Below are 22,564 nucleotides of genomic sequence, written 5' to 3' on the forward strand. Positions count from 1 at the left end.
GTGTCACTGGTACTATGTTTAAATGGGGGTAACAAGAGAGAGGTTATAGGTAGGGGTAGGTATAAGGTTTGAATTATCTACAAGTAATAGATGCAGCGAGGCTTGTAGAAGGTTAACTCGTGCGGATCAGACAACTCACGCATGTAAAAGACATCAGATTGACTGGGATTTGACTGGACACATCTCTGGAAGAGAGGATGGTCGTTGCATGAGACGAATGATGGAAGGCCACCGAAGGAGGGAGCATACCCGAGAGGACGTCTGCTACAGAGATGGAGCGATGAAATCAGCTCATGTGCGGGAGCTAAATTGATTTTTGCTTGGCAAGACTGTGAGCGATGACTAAGACTTGTTGGGAGGCCTTCACCCAGCAGTGGATACATCATGGCTGCTGATGAAGATGATAAGGGCTGTAGTTAGGGCTAGTTTTATAGCTCTGCTGTGGTTGAAGCTACATTTAGTGCTGAAGCTCAGGCTCGGTCGAGGACTCTGATATTGGTGTTAACAGTTGAGGTGTTAGAGATAGGTAGGGCTACAGGCAACTAGCAGGGTCAGGGATAGAACTGGAGATGGGGTCATCAAGCCCCTCGCAGGCAGGGTTCACCCAGCAAGCCGTGCCACAGACTCCCGCCAGGCACCAAATGGCACATCCCCTGACTTTGCCGCCGTCCCTTTCCTCCCCATTGTGTGACCCCGCGACCCTAGGCTCGGTGTTCCTGACGCGGCCTCTCCGCGTGGGGGGCGGCCCCCGCTGCTCACACTACGTGGTTGAGGCTCGCGACGCCGGCTCCCCTCCGCGGTCAGCATCGGCCGCCCTCCTCGCGTGCGCGCGCGACGTGAACGCCCACGCGCCCGTCTTCTCGCGAGCCGCCTACGCCGCCTCCCTGCCCGCGGTGCCGGGGCCCCGCGTCCCTGTGCTCACCGTGACGGCCACGGACGCCGACGGGAGCCCCGGCGACGGCCGCGTGGACTTCACTCTGGAAGCCGGCGACCCCGATGGCCTCTTCCGGCTGGAGCCCGTCGCGTGCGAGACGTACGTCGCGGACGCGGCGACCGGCGCTGTGGCGCACCGCGGCACCGCGCGGCTCGTGCTGCTGGACGCGCCGGTGCTGTCGGGGGAGAGGGAGGAGAAGGCGGCGGCATCGCCGGAGAGGAGCTTCGAGCTCGTGGTGTCGGCCACGGACCGCGGAGACCCCCCGCTGAGCAGCACGGCCACCGTGGTGGTGACGGTGATGGGGTTGGAAGAGGGGAAGCAGCAGCCGGTGTCGAGTTTGGAATTCGTGGTGCCCGAGTACCGTGTAAGTCTGCCCGCCAGCGCCATTGCCGGCGCTGAGGTCGCTCGAGTTCTGGCCAAGTTCCAGCGCGATGACAGCTATGGTGACGACAGTTATAGCGGGGGTGGCTACAACGACAAAGGCGCGGCGGTCATAGGTTACCAGATCGTTGCCGGAAACCGGGACAATCTCTTCACCGTCGATCCCCGGACCGGTGCCATCACCTTGCGCGCGCCACGGCTCAATCGACCGCCGGGGTCGGAGGTCACGCTGGTGGTTGAAGCGGCGGCAGCACTAGGTGCTGTGGCCACACCGAGCCGGGCCCTTGTACCGGTGCACGTGGGGGTTTCTGGCAGCAAAGATGGAGCCGACGAGAGAGACCTGGCGGCGTTCTTCTCCTCGGTGGAGCTGCTCAACGCCAGCGTGTCGGAGAATGAGCCAGCCGGCACCCGCATCCTCAACTTTCCCCGATTTGGCATTCTTTCCTTCCTCTACTCCGAGTCTCATGCGAGCAGCGCCGGAGGTAATGGTGGCAAATCTACGGGATCCGGTTTGGCCGGACGAGATCGGGATATCCACGCGGTGTCACCAGCGCCACCGCGGCCACTGCCGCGACCGTCGTCATCGACGTTTGCGTCGTCATTTTGTGAAGGCGCCGGTAATTTTGTGGTGGAGCCGCACACGGGCACCGTTCGGACATCCCGGCCCCTCGACTACGAGGAGTGCCCGCGCTACCGCTTGTGCCTCACCGTAGCCCCGGTGGTGGCGGGTACCACCGCGGGGGCTGACGGTACCACTACTAGCATCTCACGCGGCACCTTGGTTGGTGGCAGTGGTGGTGTGGGGAGTCTCGTCTCTGGTGCCGATACCCCCGCGCGTGCCGTTGCGGCGGGTGCGGTCATGGCGCCAATGCGGTCAGTGGCGGTGCGCAGCTGGCCTGTGTGCGTGCACGTGCTGGTGCAAGGTGCCGACGAGTTTGCGCCGCACTTCGAGGGAGCGCCATACCGCTTTGCGGTGCCGCGGGGCGCAGCGGCGGGTGACACGGTGGGGCGGGTGAGCGCCAGCGATCGCGATGCGGGCCCCGACAGTACGGTGCGATACCGCCTCGCCCAGCGATCGCCGTACTTCACCGTCAATCGCTACACTGGTGACATCATGCTCAAGGTGGAGCCTCGGACCCAGCTCTCCTCGTCATCCTCGTCCACCTCGTCTTCCTCAGCTGCCATATCATCAGCATTAAGATCCTCATCATCGTCGTCGTTATCATCATCAGCCGCTCAGCCAGCGGCTCTGAAATTAAAATCTTCAGATGCCGCATTGCTGAAAGTGTCGCTTGCTCAACGGCCGTCCAGTTCCGCCGAACGGGTCTCATCAGCCTCTTCATCATCTTCGTCGTCATCACTGAGTGATCTGCACGGGGACGAGACTGCGCCCCCACCACGCTGGCTCACGCTGCACGTGGAGGCGCGGGGACCGCTCCGCGGGTCCCTCTCGGCCTCGACCGCGGTGCTCGTCGACGTTCGTCACACGGCATTCGCTCTGGTGTTGCATGGCGGCGGCGGCGGCGATGCCGACAGCGGCACGCACCCGCCTCCCGGCGCCACCCTGACGCTGGCGCTCGCAGCCTCGGCCGCGCTGGCCGCGCTGCTGCTGCTCGTGCTCGTCACGGCAGCCCTCGTCTGCTGCTCGCGGCGCAGGAGGCGGCGCCGGCGGCAGGCGGGGGTGGCCGTCGGGCAAGACGGGCCCGGCGCCGAGAAGAACCTGAAGAGTTCGGGCGGTGGGAGAGACGGAGGCAGAGGAGGGCCAGACGAGGGGATGAGGCTCAAGCCGACGCGGTTGGACGGGGAGGGGGGCGAGCGGTGCTCCGATCTCCCGGCCATCGCCAGAGATGCTGAGAAGTTCCTGCCGGAAGAGAAGATCCTCGCGTGCAGACGGGGGGATGGTGGCGGTGACAGCGACAGTGACACGGCTAGAGGTGGGGCTAGAGGTCATATAGTAAGGTCAAATGTCAGAGGACAACAATGTAAAGTTTAAACAATAAAAGGTAAAATTTAATGCCAAAGGTCGGACCCAAATTCGAAAATGTAAGTTAGCAAACAGAAAAAGGTTTTCTTAAATTTGTGTTCATAAACAGAAAACTTGCCAAGTCTGGGGACTCCTTTTTAGGAGATTTCTGCCTGGAATGTTTGACCAGTTCCATTCTTAATATTAGGTATGTAACGATGCATCGATTCAACAATTAAAACCAATTCTGATTGTCATTATACATGCATTGAGCATGCATTGTGAGAACCACTTATTTATGATGAACACAAATTATATGCATGTTATGATAATTTACATTTAGAACAATGGAGTAAACTGTACAAACAAGGTAGAAGATAAGAGAAACAGTGCGACCGAGACAGTAAACACAAAACAAAGCGATTGTTGAAATGAATCGCGAACCCGAATTGTGATGATTCATCGAGTCACTGCCTCGATGTTAATGTTTGGCACCCACATAATCCACATAACCACATTCTTCCCCAACACTTGCTGCCTCGCTGCAGACAATCCAAAGTCTTTCAGGCACTCCGCGGGGATCCTTGAGCGGCTATCCAAGTCGTAGAGTTTAGGACCCAACGGAGAGGCCCCTCTGCACCTAACCACGTGCAGGAGAATCTGTGTCAAGGAATGAAAAGTGAAACAAAATTACTTGAGGAGTGTTATTTGTTTTGTCCGTGTTTTTGTTCCCGGCAGACCGCGCGCGCCGTCCGTGCGTGTACTCGATCACAGCGCCGTACCCGGACGAGGAGCCTCCCTGCTACTCCCCCGGCACCCGCGGGCCACGCGAGGCCCACGCCGGCTCCGCTCCCACCCACTCCCCGTCCAGCGCCACCGCCACCACCATCACCGCCGCCGTGACATCCTGCTGCTGCTGTCGGCACGGAGGCTCCGACACAGGTGGGGGTGAGACAACCACCACCACTCGCGCATTCCTCCCTGTGTTTCTCTGTTGTTCCTTCCAATGCCTCCCTTGTGTCTCCCTGTACCCCTCCCTGTATTTCCACACATTCCCTTCTGCGATAAAATTTGCAAGCATAAAATGTCCGGGGTTAAATTTGTTCTGTTATTTATCCACTTATTTTTTGTATTTTAGCCACGCAATGGTCATATTGTCATTATATGAGGGTATATCCGTTGACAGCTCTCAGAGCGAGCAGTGCATCATCCCATGTTGGAGAATGGCATCTCCTTCTGCAAGCCACGGAACTACTCTGAGATCAATCCACACGAGGGGAAGTGCATTTTTCCAACCCGACGTGAGACATGTCGATGTTTGTCGCATGACAGGGAAACGAATATTTGTGATTCTCAGAGCTGGAATTTAGCCAAGTGCAAAACCAAATTTCGTGATGTTTTTTTGTACATTTATTTGTGACCATCAACTCGTGGCACTTGAGATTGCGGCTTAATCACAGGTGGCTGAAATCCGGATTCAATCCCAGGATCTTGGCAGCTACCGACTTAGTGCTCTGACACACTCTGAACCACCTGGCCACTGCTGCAGTTTAAATAAATCAATTGCAATGAATCCATGCATCCTGCGTAACCATCGGTACAAAAACATGCATCATCCGGTGACGTAATTTCCCCAGGAATTTTTGTAATCCACTGTAAATTGGATGTTAAGATTCTGTTGCATCATCATCATCATCGTTGTCGTCGTCATCACCATCATTTGTTCTAAAATTTACCCTAGGCAGTTTTGAAGAAACATTCTCATGAGCGTTTTACTCACAATTGACTGGCATTATTGTCATAGTTTAGCAATGCGTAATGAAATCCCACAGGCAGATTATCTCATCACTAAACAGGGAAATTTTTGGCAACGTATCTTTTTTGGCCCATTCTATGTTAAACACTGCAACTACATTGCTTGTGTTTTATGTTCAACTCAATTGTGGCCGATGTCTCTGTAAAATAAAGTGGAGCCCGGAAATCCCCACCTCCGCCCTTCTCACTAGCCTGGGCAACTTGGTCCAAGGAGCCCAGCAGGGGATCTAGGCGAGGAAAGCGGCTGGTCTTGCCTGGCCTGTAAATTAAATGAAGAATATGTTAGAAAAGTGATAATGTGAAAAAAAATAGACGACATTGTGTACATACTCAGCATAAGACAGTTTAATACATGTTCAACAATAGCTCCTGTCTCTGTCTTAAAAATAAACAAAAATCGGCCATGTTGGATAAAGTTGCCGGGTTGCCGTGACGACCACCTAGCCAATCAAGAGCATGTTGCTAGTGCACCAGCAAAATTTAAAATCTCATTTGGACAAAGTTTAACTGTGTTGCAGAGCAAAGTGCAACGCTTTGCAGCTTTACATCAACATTTGTTGATGTCTTGGCGTTGGTGTTAATTAAATATGGTTGTGATCATATATATAATGGTCATGGTAGTGGCGGTATTGTGTTAGTGGTGGTACCAATGATGATTATGGTAGCGATGGAGTTAATGACATTGTGGAGGTGGTGTCGGTGTTAATGATGTAGTTATTGGCTGCAGTCATTATGATCCCGTTTCTGATCGTCGTTTAAATCTTTGCTGAAGGAGGTGGGGGCGGCTGCCCCGATTCTCGTGCCGGTTCCGGCTCCGGTTCATGCTCCTGCTCCGGATCCGGCTCGGCCTCGGGTCGAGGCTCGGCCGAAACCGACTTCGGCGTGGACGCCGAGATCCGCATGATCAACGAGATCCTGCGTGCCTCCGGCTTCTCCGGGAAATCTGGTGGCCCCGACAGCTCCGGCAGCTGCTGCTGCGGTGCCGGCACAGGCGTTGGCGGCGGTGGCAGCGGCGTCGGTGGCGGTGGCTGCTGCCTCGCCCCCACCGGGTGCTGCGTCTCCGACTGCTGCCGCTGCCGAGGTGAAGCAGACGGTGACGTCGATCGCCCGGACGCCTCCCAGCAGCACCGCCACCACCATCACCACCATCACCACGGTGGTGGTGGTGGCAGCGGAAGCAATGCCGGTGGTCACCACCACCATGGGCACCACCACCACCATCATCAGCAGCAGCAGCAGCACGCGTGCCGGCGCCTACCGGACTCAGGCATCCTGCAGGACGAGGATCAGCTGTCGGATGTCTCCCGCACGTCGCGCGCCTCCCGCGACGGGAAATCCGTGACCTCTGCTGTCACCGTGGAGGTGCGGGTCTTGCAACAGACAGTCGGACGTGTGCTGGGGGGCAGTTAGACAGATGAAATTAGCTGTTGGGCAGAATTAGGGTCGATTTGTTATTTAAATTTATCTTGTTAAAATGTATCTTTCTTTCTCCCTCTACATCTGTCTGTTTTCTCTTCACTCGACTGTTTTCCTGTCTCTGTTCATCTCTCTGCCGTGTTCCCCTCTTTCCCTATCGTAACTCATCTGTCCATCTCATCCTCCATGTGCCGTCACATTCCTCGTCATCTTTACCTCCTCACCTTCACTTTGTCACTCTCCATCTGCATCTCCCCCCTTCACCCCCGCCCCCCTGCTCCCCCTCATCCCTCCTCGTTCTGTCGGCCCTGCGCAGGCCACGGCGTCAGACGCCGACATGGAGCCCCGGACCCCGTCAGCGTCCACGCTGACCCGAACGTCGCTGGCAGCGACCACCGCGGGAGGCTCCCACGCGCCGGGCAGAGAGGGCAGCGGCCCCGGCCTGGCGCTCGCGACCGATGGCGCTCGCCGCTTTAGCTCCTACTCGTCGGCGTCCACGCTGGCGGACGAGGCCGGCGGCACCGCCCCCCTCTCCCCCTCTTCGTCCTCCTCCTCGGCCACGGCGGCAGCGGCGGCGGGGTCGCCCCCGTCCACCGCATCCTCGCTCCGGTCGGCCTTCACCTCCGCCGCGCTCACGCCCGTGCGCAAATCCTCAGCCTTCTCCGAGATCGGGCACCAGCCCCACCGGACGGCGGCCGTGGTGAACGATGGCGTCGAGGATGATGCTCAGCAGCAGCAGCACCAGCAGCTGCACCTCCAGGGAGGGAAGCTCGGGCAGCTGCTGGACTTCGGCCCCCGGTTTGGCGCCATGGCGAGCGTCTTTGCCGAGATCGGGCGACTCCGCGACGAGAACGACCGCCCGTCCGAGGCACCGGCGGCTTTCGCCGTCGGCGGTGCCGGCGGCGTCGGCGCGGCTCGCCGGGCGGTCGCCGGGATGCCGAGCGAGCGGATAAGCCGCGATTGCGCCAAGATCCTGCCGCCCCCGCTCATCACGAGCGTGGCGGCATCCAGTGCCCGCTCGGTGCCACCGGCGCGCCCGCTGCCGTACCCGTACGCCCGCACGGCGCTGCTGCCCATGCCACCTCTAGTCACGCCACCCGCGCTTGCCGGTGCGGCCGATGAGGACGAAAACCCGTACGGTGGCGGTAGTTGCGGCGGCGGCCCTTACCCCGTGGCGACGCTGCTGCCGTCATCAGTTCCGTCGGGCGCCATGTCGCCGCTGCTTTCGCCGAGCCTCTCTCCGCTGGCGCCGCCCACGGGGGCGCCGGGCTCCGCGGCACTCGCTGGGGTCGTGCCCCCCTACCTCCTGCCGTGCTCAGCCGTCACGCCGCTCATGATCGTGACCGGTGGCAGCGGCAGCGGCGCCAGCGGCAGGGGGGCAGTCTCGACTCGAGGCTCTCTTGATGACGATGATGAAGATGATGGGGATGATGGAATGGAAATTCGAATTTGAGTGCTGGTGCAAAGAGGAGCAGATGACGATGGACGGGAGGAGGTGGCGTAGGAACCGGGGCATCGAGACAAAACGGACACTGAGACGAGGAGAGACTCCACCATTGAGCTGAGCCTGGTCGTCACCAGCGGCTGAGTTTGCCGGTTGATGCTGGGCAGATCGACGCCTCCACGCAGTGCGGGTGGGAGTCAAGACAGGGAGCACCTGGGTGTTTTTTTCTGTTTAAGTAGATCGGAACAGGCAATATCAGCTGTGAACTATTGCGTGTGATATCGACAAGAAGTAGCCTGACCCTGGCTAGGTCAGGTGGGCAAAGCGATAGTTGATGGTGGAGAGAGGGACGGAAGAGGGCAGGTAAGGAGATTACGGAGAGGCTGTTAGATGGAGATAAGTAGATGGAGAACAGTGACGAGCTTGAGAATCAGAGAGAGGAGATGCATTCTGGAGTGTATATCACGAGAGAGCCTAAGATATCAAGAGAACGAGTGTGAGATACAGAGATAATGATACAGAGAGATTATCTGCAATGTGTGTACAATTAAATATCTTGTTTTTTGTTCTTATATCGATGAATTCGCAAATAATTCCGCTCGGCTAAACCTCTGTTGCAACTCTGAGCCCGAGGAAATAAAAACACGGAGAGAGAGAGGGAGTGACACAGACACAGAATACAAAGCAGAGATCCCACCGCATGAGCCTGGATACTGTCACGGCAAAGGAGTCTCCTCTGTTTCTGTCAACCTGAGCGCTGGCACTGAACAAAATGTGTACAGTTGGGAACATCGCCATCACAATCTTCCCACTAATACACAGGGCCTGTCAATTTGAAGGTAGTCCACTCTAGTTTGAGAAAACACTGCATATTTATGGAACGAGTCAATGATTTGACACGAACAACAGCAAAAAAGTGAACGCACCGTTCGTCCAAGTGCATCCGCTTCACAAGCGGATGTTAAAGAGATCCCCTGACGGTATTCGAAAACGAGCCTGCAATTTTGCGTGCTGGCATCGCGGTCGAAGTGAGCGAAATTCGAAGAGAAAAAAATCCCACCGCGAATCACTCGTTCGGGATTACACTTTGGCCAATCATCGCTCCCTACTGGGAGACTAACGATCCCAAAGGGGCAGCTGACCGATGGATGGCGGTGGGGTGGGGGGCACCCTTTCAAATGTGTTTGAGAGATTAGATGTACACGTCGCCTGTCGCGTGTGAAGTGGGCCGACATCGGCGTAAGAAGCAGGGTCTCGGCTTTTTATCAAAAACGAATCATTTACCCTCACGTCTTTTACGGTACCTCGTCAATTGTGGAACTGCCTATGCCCTAAGCATTAGATGACCAATTAAATGTGCGTTGTTCATGGATAATGTCCTGTGAGAAAGGCACATTCCTCCTGAATCCCCTCTGCTGTAGACACTGCTGCACACACCGCGCCATCACTGTATACACGTGCCCCCCCCCCCTCACAATGTAGAGATGACCCCCCTCTCCCACCCACAACATTGTCTTCAGTGCCCCCTTCCCCCCACAATGTAGAGATGACCCCCTTCCCACCCACAACGTCATCTCCAGTGTCGCACGAGTGACACCCCCGCCCCCCCCCCCTTCTCGCTCCCACGTGCAAACTTCTTCTACGCGCGCACGTGCTCCTGCTGTGCGCCAATGGTGTAGTGGCGCGCGTGCCCGTGTGTGTGTGTGCGGGCACGTCGTGTTCACTCTCTCAAGCACTTCCCCGTTCCATTTTGGGCCGTGTTTGTGTCTCCCGAAGATACGGCCGTGTTTTTTGTTGTTAATGCTTTGTAAACTCCCTTCATCCCCACCACCCCCGACCGTGCTGTATAACTGTAGCGAGTTTGCTGTTCCAGATCCAATGTGTTTCGTGCCAAAAAGGGACAGAGAACGATCCCCTCCGTCCACCGCGGTCGTCCCTGTAAAACCCACAGCATCTCCTCTGTCCTGAAATCACCACTCCGCTTGACCTCAAGGTGCATCTAGCCTGGCTACGAGCACTGCGGTGGCATGAACCGCCACTCATTGGCTACTGCTGCTGCTGCTGTTCTCGTGAGAAGGCCCACACAGACTTGGGCCTGTGACTCCCAGGCCTCCTTGGTTAGGCCTCGCGAATCCATTCGGAGGCCGCGACTGTGGAAGGGCCACGCTTCGTGGCCGACGCTCCCTATAAGGTTGAAGAATTTACCTCGCGGTTTGGTTACCGTGAGTAAGATATACTTTCAGAGTCATTTTGATCAGTTCTCTACAATCTCTCCCGCTAACTCATGGGGGGGGGGGGGTTGCAGTAGCTTGAGCCTTAAATTTTAACTGCAATGTTACTTTAAACTACTGCACTGCATAGATAATTGGTACGACCGTGCAGAAAAACGTGGGTCTTACAAACCCGGGGGTTTCTTTCAAAATCGCGCTACACTATTTAGATTACAAAAGACATGGAAAAACAAGCGCTGCATTTTTGCGGTACTCGCTACCGAATGCCCACTCATGGACCTCGATGGTCACTTGACCACTCCTCTGCATGCGCATCAGCGAATTTCTGTCAGGCGGACTCAAGTCGTGCAGCAAACTATCAGTACGCGTTTAATTTCAGTGGCATGCATGGTTAATGGTTTTAAATACGCAAAACACTCGGTACACAGCTTATCTGGAGCACTAGTCCGTGCCCTCGGAGCACCAGATCCGCACACCCCCCACCACCACTCAAAGTCGCTAAGGACCCAGCTTGCGGGTCAGAGGTCAGAGTTTAGAGCCAAGCGCCCGAGTGTTAAACAGACGTGCCCCTTGGCCTACACGTTACTAAACGTCCATTTTGACTGGCGTGGTTTTAAGCGGCGGTAACAGCTTTCGAGTGTGCAGGCGATGCAACTGCACCGAGAGCCACGAGCCTTTGGGTTGACAGGCGCCGGTCTACGAAGAGTGGGAGAGGTGGGGGGTAAATTGAAAAGGGGGTCTCATTTCATTCCTTGCACACCACGCCACTGGGTAGGAATGATGAATGGCTGTGCAGAGGGAGAGCCCATTTAGTGCAGGTACAGTAGTGGTGGGGCAGTTGATGCTCATCGTGTGGATCTAGGCATGCTTCTTTGAAGGAGTTGGAGATGTTGATGTAAACAACAATATTGGCTGCACGAGAACACCTGTTGCGATGCTTTGTGTCACTGAGCACTGAACCCTCGGCCCTCTCTGTCAGCACTTCGGTGGTGGCGGAGAGGGCGGAGGAATCCCCAGATCTGGGCAGTGTGCAGATGGTCAGCTCCGGGTTTGGCAGCTGAGGGTTTCAGTTGAGCGGCATTATCATTTCATCGGCTGCGTAATGATGTGTAGAAGCTCCCTGGCCTCTCACTCGACAAGGTCCAGGCCATCTCAGAAACAATCGCGCCCTCTCTCTGCGTGTGAATGTGGACACCTTGACAGGAACACCCGCGATAGATTTATGCATTCATGCAGGCCTGCCTATGACCCATTCTGGGGTAATCCAGCCAGATTGGACTGTGTGAGGAGCTCATCGTTCCTTGAAATATCTGGACAGTCCCATCAGTGAGCTTCAAACAAAGATGCATTGGCTGGGTCATGTAGTTTCACTGCATGCCCCAGCAGCTTCTGCTTAACCAGATAGAGGGGACTAAGCAGTACGAGCTCGAGAAGAAGACGGGCCGATGTGGTACAGGAAGTAATACCCCGGTTTACGTTGGGGATGTGTTCCTAGAAGTGTGCGACGAATATCGAAACGATGTCAATCAAAGCAATTTCTCCACCACAGCTAAACAAAGACAACGGAGGCTATTGGCGAAGCTCTGCATCTTCATCCTAGACGTACCCAGAACGTTCCATTACATTACAAAACATATTGTATTCAACACTAGTGCACAGCAGTAAACTTTAACACAAATGATGCAGGGTACAATAAGTTACAGTCCGCTATAAAATCACCAAAATACTGCACGTAAATATATTGTTACTCTACAGCGCATTTCTTTATGCGCAATGCAAAGTAGTTGGTGTAGAGGGTTTATAGGTGGAGACGAACGCTGAGAGGCGACGGATACGAGAAAGGATGGATGACGCTGTCAGCGACGTAAGTGTGGGATGAGGCGACGGAAATCGGGTCGTGGCGTTAATAAAGCGACAGCGTATTTGCGAAACGACGTAAAATGGGGAGACGTAAATCGGGGTATTACTGCACCAGATTTCAATTGACAGTATCTGTGGAGTAGGCTAACGAAGGAAGTTACTGGGCACTTGGAGGCAGCCGGCCTCCAGCAACAACACAGCGGGCGGAAGAGGCTCGCAAAAATGAGCAGAATTGTATCATTGATGCCTTCTGAGTCTTGTCCCGTGTCCACCCATCAGGTGGCCTTCACAATTCCATCAGACGAGCAGAATCAGAATCTGTATAGTGGAGTAATCCGATGAGCTAGAAAGCTCTTTTTCACAGATGTCCAGTACGAGCGGGTCAGAAAGTTACAACGAACGATACAAAAACACGATTTCTTTTTTTTATTTTACCAGGTAAGGCCCACTAAGCTATTAGCTTATTTTTCAGAAGCGACCTGGCCACAAATGATAGCTCAACGGAGTGGCTTGTCGCGTGGAAATTGAGCCCTCTACACTCCACGTGGCCTCCGAATGAACCAAGCTTGGCACCGGCTCCCACGCTGATGTCACCGCGACCACCACCACCACCACCGAGGGGTGGCTGTTGCTGTTGTTATTCGTGCCCATGAGTCCAACATCATAATTCATACCGCCGTGTTTGCATCGAGTCTTGCTGGGCTGTGGTTTCACTTATTGTGTTGTTATAATTATTATGTTGGGAGGGGAGGGATTTGTTTGCCATTTTTTATATAAAAATTAATAATAAAAATAATCATTTTTCAAAAGTTTAATGATGTGGTGAATGTTGCCTGTTGTAGTGATCATGTACGTCCACATGCATGAGTTGAATTCTCGAAACTGTGGAATCCCTAGTGTTTATCAGAGGGCAAAGGACAGCACATGTGAAAGTAAGCCCGGGTTCTAGGCTGATTGGACCTAGGGGCAAACCCATTGCGGCGTGGAAGGCAAGAAATACATCCTTTTGTAGATGTAATTAGTAACCATTGAAGGCCTCCCCACGTCGTATTGCTCATGTGGGGTTGTTTGACCATACTTCACGCTGGTCGTTGCAGGCTGGTGATGGCAAGGGTGGGGGTCAGGACAGGGTTCAGACATCGCTCGCAAGTGATGTAACCCGTGGCCGACCCTTCTTTGCCAGCTTATTCTATTTATCTTTTAAGGCCGTGTTAATGATATATTATGTGGTTTTAGTGTTATTTGTTTTAGGCGCGTGAGTATGTGTGGACTAGAATAAGGAGATTACGCCTGACAGAACCTCCGCTCCGGAGATGGAGCGGTGAGATCAACAAATGTGCAGGAGTGAGATGGATTGTGGCATCGCAATGCTGTGAGAGACGGCGACGGCTTGGAGAGGCCTTTTGGCTCAGCAGTGGTTAGATCATGGTTGTTGATGTGGATTAAAACCGCGGACATTGACCAAGAATATAGAACAACGGCTGAAGAGTGTGCATGTAGTGATGCACACTGAGATTTAAACGAAGACGGCAGAAAGAGCACGCCAATCCCAGCACAAATGCCAGTGAGACATTTTGACAGAGGTAAGTGGGCTTGTACAGGGCACCGCTGGAAGGTATCGACAGCAAATACTGTGCTCGATACTCATAAGAGATCGACAGCCATAAGGTGAGGGACATGCCCAAGATGGTGACCACCACGGGGATGGAGCGATGATGAGATCAGGTCATGTGCGGGGAGTGAGATCGTGGCATCGCAGGACCACGAAGGATGACGAAGGGAGGCCATCATCCAGCAGTGGACTGACAATGTCCATGTTTACGTGTATGAGTGAAGAACCCCACGCAACTCTCAATATCCCCTGCACATATAAGCTGCAACAATCCTACTTGCCGCCCTGCCTCCTACAGGCAGGCACCACCTCGCTGCCCTGCGTCCCACAACGCCTCGCCATCATTCTCACCACCGACGCGATCATCATCATCACGGCTCCTCAAATCGGACGATATAGGACACCCATCCGTGCGTGATCCTCCAACCCCACCGCGCAGTCTCGGGGTGGAATAAGGGAGGAGTGCGTCACCTCTTACCGCGTAGAGTGTGTTAGTGCGAGGTGTGGCGTGGTGGGGTGAAATGTGGGCTCGAGTGTGAGGTGTGGTGAGAACAATTTGGGCTGTGGGGCGAAGTTTAAAAACAGTTTGCTGTGGTGTGCGGCGTGGTGTGTGATGTGGTGTGTGGTGTGGTGTGTGATGTGGTGTGTGGTGTGGTGTGTGGTGTGTGATGTGGTGTGTGATGTGGTGTGTGGTGTGGTGTTTGGTGTGTGATGTGGTGTGTGATGTGGTGTGTGATGTGTGTGATGTGGTGTGTGGTGTGGTGTGTGATGTGGTGTGGTGTGTGGTGTGTGATGTGGTGTGTGGTGTGTGTGTGGTGTGGTGTGTTCACGCTGTGTGTGGTGTGGTGTGTGGTGTGGTGTGTGATGTGGGGTGTGATGTGGTGTGTGATGTGTGTGATGTGGTGTGTGGTGTGGTGTGTGATGTGGTGTGGTGTGTGGTGTGTGATGTGGTGTGTGGTGTGTGTGTGGTGTGTTCACGCTGTGTGTGGTGTGTGATGTGTGATGTGGTGTGTGGTGTGTGATGTGGTGTGGTGTGTGGTGTGGTGTGGTGTGTGGTGTGTGATGTGTGGTGTGTGATGTGTGATGTGGTGTGTGGTGTGTGGTGTGGTGTGTGTGCGGTGTGGTGTGTGATGTGTGATGTGGTGTGTGATGTGGTGTGTGGTGTGGTGTGTGATGTGGTGTGTGGTGTGGTGTGTGATGTGGTGTGTGGTGTGTGATGTGTGGTGTGTGATGTGAGGTGTGTGATGTGGTGTGTGGTGTGGTGTGTGGTGTGATGTGTGATGTGGTGTGTGGTATGGTGTGTGGTGTGGTGTGTGGTGTGGTGTGTTCACGTTGTGTGTGGTGTGGTGTGTGGTGTGGTGTGTGGTGTGTGATGTGGTGTGTGGTGTGGTGTGTGATGTGGTGTGTGGCGTGGTGTGTGGTATGGTGTGTGATGTGGTGTGATGTGGTGTGTTCAAGTTGTGTGTGGTGTGGTGTGTGGTGTGGTGTGTGATGTGGTGTGTGGCGTGGTGTGTGGCGTGGTGTGTGGTGTGGTGTGTGGTGTGGTGTGTTCACGTTGTGTGTGATGCAGTGTGTTTTACGGCGTGGTGTGTTCACATTCTGTGTGGTGTGGTGTGTGGTGTGTGATGTGGTGTGTGGTATGTGGTGTTTGATGCGGTGTGTGGTGTGTGGTGTGGTGTGTTCACGTTGTGTGTGATGTGGGGTGTTTTACGGCGTGGTGTGTTCACATTGTGTGTGGTGTGTGGTGTGTGATGTGGTATGTGGTGTGTGATGTGTGATGCGGTGTGTGGTGTGTGGTGTGGTGTGTTCACGTTGTGTGTGATGTGGGGTGTTTTACGGCTTGGTGAGGGCTATTTTATTGCATTGCTGAGCGTGGTGTGCTGCTGTGTTATGCCATGGTGTGTGTCTGTTTGTGTTGTTTGTTTCGTGCTGTTGTGTCATTCATTGTTGGGTTTGTGCTGCGGGGTGTTTCTCGCCAGTGATGTGCCCCGTTTTTGTGCAGAGTGTGTGGTGTATGTGGGGTGTTGGTATGGAGGTTGTAGTGTGTCTGTGTGTGATGCGTGTGCAATGGCGTGTTGTATGCTATCGTATGCGGGATGGTGTTTCTATGGGATAGTTGTGTGATGTGTCTTGTGGGGTGGTATGCTGCCCTGGTGTGTCTTGTGGTGTGGTGTGTTGCCGTGGTGTGTCTTGTGGTGTGGTATGCTGCCCTGGTGTGTCTTATGGTGTGGTGTGTTGCCGTGGTGTGTCTTGTGGTGTGGTGTGCTGCCGTGGTGGTGTGTCTTGTGGTGTGTTGCCGTGGTGTGTCTTGTGATGTGGTATGCTGCCCTGGTGTGTCTTGTGGTGTGGTGTGTTGCCGTGGTGTGTCTTGTGGTGTGGTGTGCTGCCGTGGTGGTGTGTCTTGTGTTGCCGTGCTGTGCCTTGTGATGTGGTATGCTGCCCTGGTGTGTCTTGTGGTGTGTTGCCGTGGTGTGTCTCGTGGTGTGGTGTGTCTCGTGGTGTGGTGTGTCTCGTGGTGTGGTGTGATGTGGTGTGTCTCGTGGTGTGGTGTGTCTCGTGGTGTGGTGTGTCTTGTGGTGTGGTGTGTCTTGTGGTGTGGTGTGTCTTGTGGTGTGGTGTGTCTTGTGGTGTGGTGTGTCTTGTGGTATGGTGTGTCTCGTGGTGTGGTGTGTCTTGTGGTGTGGTGTGTCTTGTGGTGTGGTGTGTCTCGTGGTGTGGTGTGTCTCGTGGTGTGGTGTGTCTTGTGGTGTGTCTTGTGGTGTGGTGTGTCTCGTGGTGTGGTGTGTGTCGTGGTGTGGTGTGTCTTGTGGTGTGCTGCCGTGGTGGTGTGTCTCGTGGTGTGGTGTGTCTTGTGGTGTGGTGTGTCTCGTGGTGTGGTGTGTCTCGTGGTGTGGTGTGTCTCGTGGTGTGGTGTGTCTTGTGGTGTGCTGCCGTGGTGGTGTGTCTCGTGGTGTGGTGTGTCTTGTGGTGTGTCTTGTGGTGTGGTGTGTCTTGTGGTGTGCTGCCGTGGTGGTGTGTCTTGCGGTGTGGTGTGCTGTCGCGGCGTGCCATCGTCTCTGCTTGTTCATAAAAGCTGAGCTCGCACCGCGTGAACGCATTTTCCTGAAATACTTTTCCAGCAAAAAAATAAAAGAGAAAAATTACAAAAAAACTTCTCTCCAAACTCCCAGCCCAGGCCTAACGAGATCCAGATGTAAGGATTTCCTGCAGGGCTGGGACTGCTCGAGATGGGGTGTGCGCGCGCGTGTTTGTGTGTGTGTGTCTCTCTCTCGATGTGTGACTGTGTGTGTGTGTGCGTCTGGGTGTGTGTTTGTGTGTGTGTGCGTCTGGGTGTGCGAGTGTGTGTGTGCGTGTCTCTCTCTCTCTCGATGTGTGACTGTGTGTGTGTACGTCTGGGTGTGTGTTTGTGTGTGTGTGTGTCTGGGTGTGCGCGCGCGTGTTTGTGTGTGTGTGTGTCTCTTTCTCGATGTGAGTGCGTGTGTGTGCCTGCCATAGGTGTGTCTCTCTCGATGTGAGTGCACGTGTTTGTGTGTGTGTCTTGATGTGAGTGCGTGTGTGTGCCTGCCCGAGGTGTGTGTGTCTCTCTCTCTCGATGTGAGTGCACGTGTTATGTGAGGTTGAGTATCTGGGGTGTGTATTAAAAGAATGCGTGTATGTGTAAACATGGGCACGAGGAAGACAAAGGCGGTCGGGCGTGGTTCTGCCCCCCCCCCCACCCCGTGTGCCGTGCCGACCTTAATTGGTGCACACTAACAGCACGTGGCCCAACATTATGTTACAGGCAATACGGGGGGGGGGGATCTTTGTGGCGCATGTCTGTGTCCGCGTATGTAAGAGTGCGTGTCTGTATGTATGTGGCTGGGTGTGTGTGTGAGAAAAGGTCCTCCCTCTTGAGTGTGTGCGAGTGCTCGATTGTGTGTGGTTGTGTCTGTTTAAGTGTGCGAATGTGCTTCGGTGCGCGTGTGTGTGTCTGCTTGTGTTCTGGGTGTGCTTGTATAGATATGTAGCCGTGCTGCTGTCTGCCTGTCTCGGTGTGCGTGAGTGTGCGCGCGATTGTTTGTGTGCGTGCGTGTGTTGGGTGTGTATTAGTACATATTGTATGTGTAAGGGAGTGTGTGTCTGTATCTAAATGTGTGATTGTGTATGTCTTGCTAGGTGAAGTCTTCCAGTGTTTTTTTGTGTGTGTAGGGGTGTGCGTATGGGTTTGTGTGAGTTAATACGCGCGCGTGTGTGAGCACGTGTCACAGTGCGTCTGTGTGAATGGGGAGCGCTCACGAACAACACCGGTGACGATTACTTGAACCAGTCGCGGGCCTCCCCTAGGTCGACTCAGCCTTAAACTGAGCACCTATTGCGGTGTGTAAACATCGCCAATGGGGAGACAAAGGCGGTCGAGCGTGGTGCTGACCCCCCCCCCCCCGTGTAACGTTCCGGCATTCATAGGCGCTCGCTAGCAGCACTTGCCCCAACAGTCTGCTAAGCCTATACGGGGGATCTTTGTCTGGGTGCGAGACCGTGTGTAATTGTGTATGTCTCTGCGGTCTAAATGCGTGCGTGTGTCAGTACGGTTGTAAATTTAAGTACGTGTGCATCTTTTAATGATGTATACCAGGGTGCATGTGTGTGTGTGTAAGTGCACGTTGATTTGTGTACGTGTGTGTTTGAGAGAGGGAATGTGTGTGTGAGTGTGTGTGCACCCACCCCAGCAGTCTACCCAAGATAAAAAATGGGATCTTTGTGTCTGAGTGCGTGTATCTGTGTGTGTGTGTTTCTATGCATCTCAATGTGTGACCGTTGAGTGCGTGTGGGAACCGGTCTTAGACGTACCACATAGGTCGACTCAGCCTTAAACCGAGAACCTATTGCGGTGTGTAAACATCGCCACTAGGGAGACAAAGGCGGCCGGGCGTGGTTCTGGGGTCACCCACCCCATCGTGCGCCCTTCCGAAATGCATAGGTGCTCGCTTAAAGCACTTGCCCCAACAAGTTCGCTAAGGCTGTACGGGGGATCTTTATCTCTATACACGAAAAGCGCGTGTGCGTATGTGTGCGTTTGAGAATATATGTGTCTGAGCGGTGTTTATGTTTGAGTGTAAGTGTGTGTGTGTGTGCGCACATTCCTCTCTGAGTACCCACTTACACACTCAACTCACTTCAGAGTTGTGCAGTGCGCAAGTGCGGCCGGGGGAGCGCGTGAGACCAAACTCTTTCTCGCCAGACGGGGCTGCGTGCGTCTACCTGTGTGTGTGTCCACGTGTGTTTCTTTGTGTGTGTGTGTCCACGTGTGTTTCTTTGTGTGTGTGTGCGTGTGTGTTTATTTGTGCGCGTGTGCGTGTGTGTGTGCCTGGCACGGTGGTTGTTAGCGCCACGCGCAACAAACCCGGCGACCTGAGTTCAATTTCCCGCTCACGAGCAACAAAACGAGTGGCGAATAATAATTGGAACCGGTCGACTCAGCCTCAAATTAGTACCAGGTGCGGTGCGTAAACATCGCCACCAGGGAGACAAAGGCGGCCGGGCGTGGTGCTGGTCACCCACCCACCCCCGCACGCGTGCCGTGCCGGACTTCATAGGTGCTCGCTAACAGCACTTGCCCCAAAAGTCTGTTAAGGCTAGACGGGGGTTCTTTAGATTAACTTTGATGCACGGGTGTATGTAAGGTTTTGCACGTGTGCACCCGTGTATTGATCTGAGTGCCCGCCTTAATAGGTGCTCGCTCGCATCTATAACTAAACGAGGGACCTTGTGCAGTTACCACCGTGCATGTACCAAGCGTGTGCATGTATATGTCCGATGCTCACACATCGACCCATTGTTATTCGACCGGAGCTCTGGAGCCAGACGAAGGCACCGTTCTGATTCGTCGGGTTGCCTTGTCAATGTCAGAGGCTCATTTTGCGTGACGAAGGAATCGTTTGGATTCTTAGAGTTCGCTGCGAATGCCTGAGACTCGTCCGAGGAGCCAGACTCGAGACACCCCTGGGGATTCGCTGTCGGGTTCAGTGGTAACGACAGAGGCCACCCGGCTTGGGTTCGAGCTGATACCCGTGGTGGTATCGCCACCTGGCGAGTAGTGTGTGTACCTGTGCGCGTGTCGGCCTTGACATGCGGCGTGAGAGGGGGGAGCGGTAGCGTAGCGGTTAAACATCACTCCTGGGGTGACAGAGGCAGCCGATCGTGGTGCTAGCCACCTATGAAGGCGTGCAGGCCTTCATAGGTGCTCGCTAACAACGCTTACCCCCACAGTATGTTAAGGCTACACGGGGGATCTCTGTCAATGTGAGTACGCATAGGTTTCGATGTAAACCGTGCATGTGTGGGGGAGCTGAGTGGCGCAGTGGTTGACGTGCTACGCCAGAGTGGACACCCTTGTTAGGAATCCTGGCCACGGCTAACATCAGTGGCGAGTGATATCTGAATGGATCCTGGCACACTACCCCTCGTCCCATTCAACAGCTCTCGCATAATGTCCGTGATGCAGTTGTTTTTAGTTTGGTGATGGTCGGCGATGCGGCAATCGACTCAGCTCGACGAGCTGCACACGATGCACTATTCAAAGTTGAATTTTTCGATAACGGATTTTTATGCTGTTTGGTGTTTCAACGTCGCGGAGTGTAGCACTGATTTCGGATTGATTGGTACCCCAGTCGCGGAGTGAAGTACACCCCTGGAACAAATATTGTCCCAGAAATAAAATATTTAATTGCCTTGGACATTTTATATTATTTGGTACCCCGGGGTACCGCCATAAGGATCAACTAACCCTCGTGAGTGACTCGGCGTGGGGAGACCTTCATCCAGCAATGGATTGACAAACGGCAAGGACATTTATTTTAAAATTATTGTAAATGTGTTTGTGTGGATAGCACATGCCCCTGCATTGCATAGAACTCCACGGGACAGCTTTGTCTACAGGTGTGTATGTATGCGAGTATAATGCTTTTAATGGGACAAGTCACTAGAATGGATGGCCGGTGGTCGAGACTACCGACGGAGTAGCGGCCAACGGAGGGAGCACGCCCGAGAAGTGGTCCACCGCAGCGGAGATGGAGCGATGCAATCAGCTCGTGAGCTTGACGGATCGTCCCATCACAAGAGCGTGAGAGATGGCGCCTTCATCCAGCGGTGGATTGATCACGGCTCGCGATGGTGATGATTAAGTGGAAAGCGGGCTTGGCCTGCCTTCTGATGGCCTTCACGTCCCACTCTTCTGTCTCATTACTGTAGTACCCGGAACTCAAAAGTGATGGGCAACCTGATGGATGCCACATTTGGATGAAGAAACTTCATTCAGACCCCTTCCAGACATTCTCTTTTTTTCTGGCCTTCGTTCAAAAGGGGGAAAAAAGTTCAAAGATTTACTCCTCCACCCCAATTTCACCACCCCCTCAATTTCTGGGGGGCCGAAAATCTAAAAATCAGTGTTTTTGGAATTGCCTGTCATGGTGTGCATCCGTTTGCCGATGTATACGGCTGCGTTGTATATTGTGTGCCGGGAGGCGGAGCGGTTTGCGCACTGCGCTACGAACCTGGCAACCCGAGTTCAAATCCCACTCACGGACAATACCAGTGACGATTACCTGAACCAGTCATGAGCCTCCCCCTAGGTCAACTCAGCCTCAAATGAGTACCTGGGTGCGGTGTTTAAAAAAACTCGCCAATGGACAAATGCGGCCAGGCGTGGTGCTGGCCAACAACCCCATCGTGTACCGTGCCGGCCTTCATAGGTGCTCGCTAACTGCACTTGACCCAACAGTGTGGTTAAGTCTATACGGGGGATCTTTGTCTTCGTATGTGGTGACTTGGTCTCTCCCCGTGCCTCTTTGTGCACCTTCCAGCTTTCGCGTAATTCTCTTCGTCGACGATTCTGATCCGTAGGTCATAGCGGCTCATACACAATGATCGTTCTTCTGCAGGCAAGCAGGGCCGTATTATCCAAAAGGCACTGTGCCTAGGGCTTACGAAAATTAGATGACTAACGAAGACAAACGTTGTCCTGTGGCTGATCAGAGACAGTTTTCTTTTTAATTCAGCTTGAGCGAGTGACACCGGCGGTCGAAGTAACATTGGGCACCAGCAGTAGCACATGCAGAGAGTTAATACTGAAGGCTGACGAAACAGAAGTGCCTAGGGCCCACAAGAACATTAATCCGGCCCTGCAGGCAAATTGCTCTTTTGATTTCCATGACGAAAAAAGTACATATTCCCACCGCCTGCAATTACGACTGCACCAGGTGCAATTCTCTGCTGTTTCATGCTGTGTCCCTCCGGCAGACATCCTCGGATTAGCAATCTTGTCAACCATCTCAGATTTATGTTGAATCCGTCTCGCCATGACCACCCCAAAGATCCCCCTTGTAGCCTTCAGACTGTAGGGGCAAGTGCTGTTAGCGAGCACCTATGGAGGTCGGCACGGCACACCAGGGGGTGGGTGTCCAGAACCACGCCCGGCCGCCTTTGTCTCCCCAGTGGCAATGTTTACGACACACCGCACCAGGCACTCATTTGAGGCTGAGTCGACCTAGGGGAGGCCCAGGACGGGTTCAGATAATCGTCACTGGTGGTGTTGACCGCGAGCGGGAATGGAACTCGAGTCGCCGGGTTCGTGGCGCAGCGCGCTAACCACTACACCACCGCTCCACACCCCCCACACACAATCACTTCCCTCACACTCATTACCCCCCCACACACACACCTATAACTCCCTCTCACGTCAGCCCTCACCCATCATCCCACATGACCCCGTCACCCTCACTCACCTCCCTAAACAACCCTCCCCCCACAACATCAAAGACGGTGGTCACCGCATCGCGCGCTTTCAGGTGCGCTTCTGCGGACCGTCTGGAACGTTCTTCCTCCCGATATCGGGAAGCCACTGGAGCTATGCAATTTGACGTCGTCTAGATTT

General features: G+C 54.2%; 1 protein-coding gene across 4 annotated transcripts in view; it reads left to right on the plus strand.

Annotated features, from left to right (window-relative positions):
* The window catches only part of LOC133347636 (protocadherin-16-like), a 62,427-nt gene extending 49,625 nt beyond the window's left edge, over window positions 1-12,802 (plus strand). For 2 of the 4 annotated variants that reach the window (XM_061560081.1, XM_061560084.1), the window contains exons 33-36: window positions 706-3,249; window positions 4,017-4,226; window positions 5,866-6,455; window positions 6,826-12,802. In XM_061560081.1, coding sequence (XP_061416065.1) covers window positions 706-3,249; window positions 4,017-4,226; window positions 5,866-6,455; window positions 6,826-7,962 — 4,481 coding nt within the window. In that variant the 3' untranslated portion in view covers window positions 7,963-12,802. The remainder of the gene's footprint in view (window positions 1-705; window positions 3,250-4,016; window positions 4,227-5,865; window positions 6,456-6,825) is intronic. The other 2 variants (XM_061560082.1, XM_061560083.1) reach the window with 2 other exon arrangements.
* The last annotated feature ends 9,762 nt before the right edge of the window (window positions 12,803-22,564 follow it).

This window comes from Lethenteron reissneri, chromosome 26, assembly GCF_015708825.2.
Source record: "Lethenteron reissneri isolate LAM-NWPU_2019-01 chromosome 26, ASM1570882v1, whole genome shotgun sequence".
Taxonomy (NCBI): Eukaryota; Metazoa; Chordata; class Hyperoartia; order Petromyzontiformes; family Petromyzontidae; genus Lethenteron; species Lethenteron reissneri.